Source organism: Carassius carassius, chromosome 36, assembly GCF_963082965.1.
Source record: "Carassius carassius chromosome 36, fCarCar2.1, whole genome shotgun sequence".
NCBI lineage: Eukaryota > Metazoa > Chordata > Actinopteri > Cypriniformes > Cyprinidae > Carassius > Carassius carassius.
This window is the reverse complement of record NC_081790.1, coordinates 12300210-12304203: the sequence shown is the minus strand read 5'-3', so window position 1 is coordinate 12304203 and position 3994 is coordinate 12300210. Positions and strand designations below refer to the sequence as shown.

The 3994-nt window shown below is 38.5% G+C and overlaps 1 protein-coding gene across 1 annotated transcript; it reads left to right on the top strand.

The window, feature by feature from the left end:
• The first annotated feature begins 2606 nt into the window (after window positions 1–2606).
• On the top strand, window positions 2607–3551 carry LOC132116564 (olfactory receptor 4B13-like). Its single transcript, XM_059525441.1, has one exon. It carries the CDS (start codon window positions 2607–2609, stop codon window positions 3549–3551), a length of 945 nt encoding a protein of 314 aa, XP_059381424.1.
• The last annotated feature ends 443 nt before the right edge of the window (window positions 3552–3994 follow it).

Genomic DNA, 3994 nt, shown 5'->3' with positions numbered 1-3994 from the left:
TAGTTCAATTGTGTATTATGTTCCTTATCAATTTGGCAACAAAAACAATCAAAATACATGTAATTCACGTAATAATTTAAATTCACAAATTCTTAATTTAGCATGAGGGCATGTGCTATTTTCCCCTTTGTTTACAATATATATCTGAAATGTGATTTTCTTAACAAGGGAAAACGCTTTTTTTCTACCAACAGATAGAAAAAAAGATAGCTCGAAAGTGCTTAGTTTGTGATTGAAGACTGAATTGCGATGGTTGTATATTTGAGAATCAGTGTCATGTACTTGTCGAGGTACGGCCACGGTCGACTCGCTCCTCGGGATCAACTGTTCTCCAACCTCACCCACTGCCATCATTTCATCAAGTAATTTTTTGCCTGACTGGCCAAAAAGTGGTGCCGTCCGGAGCAGAAGGTGGTGGTAATGCATCATAAAGCTGGTTGGTTGCTATCCACCGTAAACAAGAACAAGATGAAATGGCGGCGTCGCGTCACTTACTGATCCAGGATCAGTGATCTTAGCAGTTGTATTTCCCAATTTGAGCTTGAGCTTGAGTCAAAAATGTAGCTTGTGTGGAAGCTACCGCGCTACTTGGTAAAAAAAGAGCTTCGCTACAGAAAAGCTATTTGATTCAAAAAGCAGCGAAGCTACGACCACGCTACTGAGGAATGTAGTTAAACTAGTAGCTTCGCTGCTTGTAGCGACGCTACTGCCCAACACTGCTTATTAAGGCCCCTGTAATCAATACATGGTCGAAGTCCGCCATCCTTCTTCCCAACAAAAAAGAATTCAGCTCCAGCAGGGGAAGTGGATGGTTGGATGATGCCTGCCACAAGAGCTTCGTTAATGTATTTGTCCATAGCAGTTCATTCAGGGGGAGACAAAGAGAATATACGACCTCTGGGGGGACATGTACCTGGGAGTAACTCAATGGCGCAGTCATAAGGCCGATGAGGAGGTAAGGAGGTGGCCTTCCTTTTACTGAACGCTGCTTTGAGGTGGTGGTACTGAGCAGGGACTTGAGACAGATCTAGGGGTTCTTGGGACTCAATCAATGCCTCGAGTTGGTCACAGTCCTTCCTTGCCTGTATGGGACTGGGCGTTTCCCTGAAAGCTCGGGGCAGGTGGAGCGAAAAGGACCATACAATCCACAATATAGACAACAGCGCTCTCTCAAACGACGGTCTCGTTCTGAAGGCGAAAGCCTAGCCCTACCCAATTGCATGTGTTCCGAAGAATCTTGGAGCACTGGTTGCATTTGAGCAAGAGCTGGACTGGCAGACAATGAGGAAACAGATGGGCGGTTCTGGCTTCTCTCTCTCAGGCGATTATCCAGCCGGATTGCTTGATTCATAAGAGTTTCCAGATCAAGAGCAGGTTCTCTGGTAACCAGATCATCCTTGATTGCCTCTGACAGACCATTCAGGAAACACACCATGAGGGCCTCATTGTTCCAACCACTCCCCGCTGCAACGGTCCGAAACTGAATGGCATATACAGCTGCACTGCCATTACCTTGACGGAGGGTGAGAAGTCTCTTAGAGGCTTGTCGGCCACTGAGGGGGTGATCGAAGACTCGCTTGAACTCCTTTTCGAATGCAGAATAACTTGTACAGAAAAGTAAAGAAAAGTGGACACTAAAAATATATGATGTGAATGGACTGAAGTTTTGAGTGAGTGAGTAATACAATCTATGTTATGGATGTCGGTTCGCAGTTTTAATGTAAGTGTGCTTCAGCCTAATTTATTTTCAAGATCTGATGTAAGATATCTATTGCTGCTTTCACTATGGCTTTAAAGATCACGCAAAATAACATTCAAACTCACATTAGACACTTTTAACATTGAATAAAGCACATAATCATTACCTTAGATTATCACTGTTATATGTTGCATGTTATTCCTGCTGTGAGGTCGCAGGAACAGTTTTTTGTTTGTGTATTTGTTTTTAATATTCAGTAGGCAAAGTTCTTTGTATCTAAATGCAAAAATGCTCAGAATTGCTTGAATAGACCAAACTACTGGGGAAAAAATATTTATATTGTGAAACATCTTTTTAATATTTAACAAAAGCAACAATAATATAACAACTGTAATAATAATAATAATTATTATTATAATTATTAAATAAGCCCTTGGCTTGGTATTGTTGGAAGAATTCGGAAATCTGTGAAAACTAATGGGAACCCTGGCCCTAAATCCTAATATAAGAACTATATCAAATATGACACTCAGAGGAAAAAGACATATGCAATTTTGTTTTGCACATTTTTATTTTATTAGAGATTATCTAAAGATTCAATGATCATGTGATCTGAAATCCCTAGACAGCCATCCACATACACAAGCCATACTCAATACTCTATATAAACAGCATAATTACACTGTAAGGTAAGAGTCATGTTGTGTCATCCATTTGTAATGATTTGAACTATCTGGATCACTGTTTGCAGGTATCTTCACTTAACAGATGGACTGGAAAGATTCAAGCACCTAGAAACAATGGATACTGAATCCTGAAAAAAGCCACATGTTTAAAAAAAAAAAAAAAAAGGATATTTGACACCAAACGAATGTACCAATTTTTACAGTGTATTGAACATTTTAAGATGAAAAACTCATCTGCTGTGTCAACGATTGTATTGGAAGCTTTTTACAGAATGGAGGACCTTAAATACCTTTACTTTGTGATCTTTCTTATGTTATACATGCTTATACTCTTTGCTAACGCCATTGTGATTTTTGTCATAATTATCAACAAAGTGCTTCATAATCCTATGAATTACTTTCTGTGTAACTTGGCTGTAAATGGCATCTACGGTGGCACAGCTTTGCTCCCCCCCTTGCTGGGTACTTTAATGTCTCCTTCTCATGAGGTATCTTTGGCATGTTGTAAGGCTCAGGTCTACTTCCTTCACACATATTCTATGATAGAGTTCACCATCCTGTCTGTGATGTGCTACGATCGGTATGTGGCCATCTGCTACCCGCTGCAGTATCACAGTATTATGACAATCACAAAAGTGTATAAACTGATTGCCTTCTCATGGGGGTATCCTTTAGTGGCATTCGTTATGTTTTTTAGTTTGACTTTGCGCTTAACAATCTGTCAAAACCACCTGGGGAGGGTTTACTGCCTCAACTTTTATCTGTTCAAAATGTCTTGTGGGAACACATATATTGAGAACATTTTGGGATTGATTTTTGTTGTTGCAAACTCTTTTCCTCAGCTTGCAATGACTTTCTATTCATACAGACATATTCTGAAAATATGCTTTACTGCCACTAAGGAGTCTAAAATAAAAGCACTGAAGACCTGCAGTCCACATTTATTTGCAATACTGAACTATAGTGTGGGATGTTTTTTTGAAATTGTACAAAGTCGCTTTGACACAAGTTATCTTTCCTTTGAAACACAAATGTTTATGTCTCTTTATTTCTTGATATTTCCACCGATTCTAAATCCAGTCATCTATGGGCTGAGTGTTCAGGCTCTGAGAGACAATATTTTTCGACTTTGTGGCTCTGGGAATAAGTTACTGCATTTAAAGTAGGATCTTTGCTATTTTCTAGGTGAAAAAAATTGTCCATGTCCAAATGTCTATAAATATTTATTTGTGGTAATAAACAGCTGACATTCCTAACATTAATATCTCAGTTGAGGTCCCCATGCAAGATGATTTGTTGCCTTCAGAAAGCAAACAGAGCTTTGATTATAGAACTAAGCAATTAAATAGCTTACTAAGACATATTATTGGGACATACGGTGCACCAACTGATATATATATATATATATATTTACATTTTATTCAGGTATCTGCTATACTGTTATTGCATTGATTTACATGACAAGCTGAATTTCATCTTGCTTTTTGTCCATATAAATATCAACAACTGCACCAAATCACATGTTTTTGTGTAGTTTTGGTCTCTTGAATAAAATTGTAATTTTTTGAATGAACTCCATATTCACCTTAATCATAATACAAGTACTGAT

What these genes read in the sequence shown, in the direction of transcription:
- LOC132116564 (XM_059525441.1), top strand. Translation starts at nt 2,607, where the DNA reads ATGAAAAACTCATCTGCTGTGTCAACGATTGTATTGGAAGCTTTTTAC.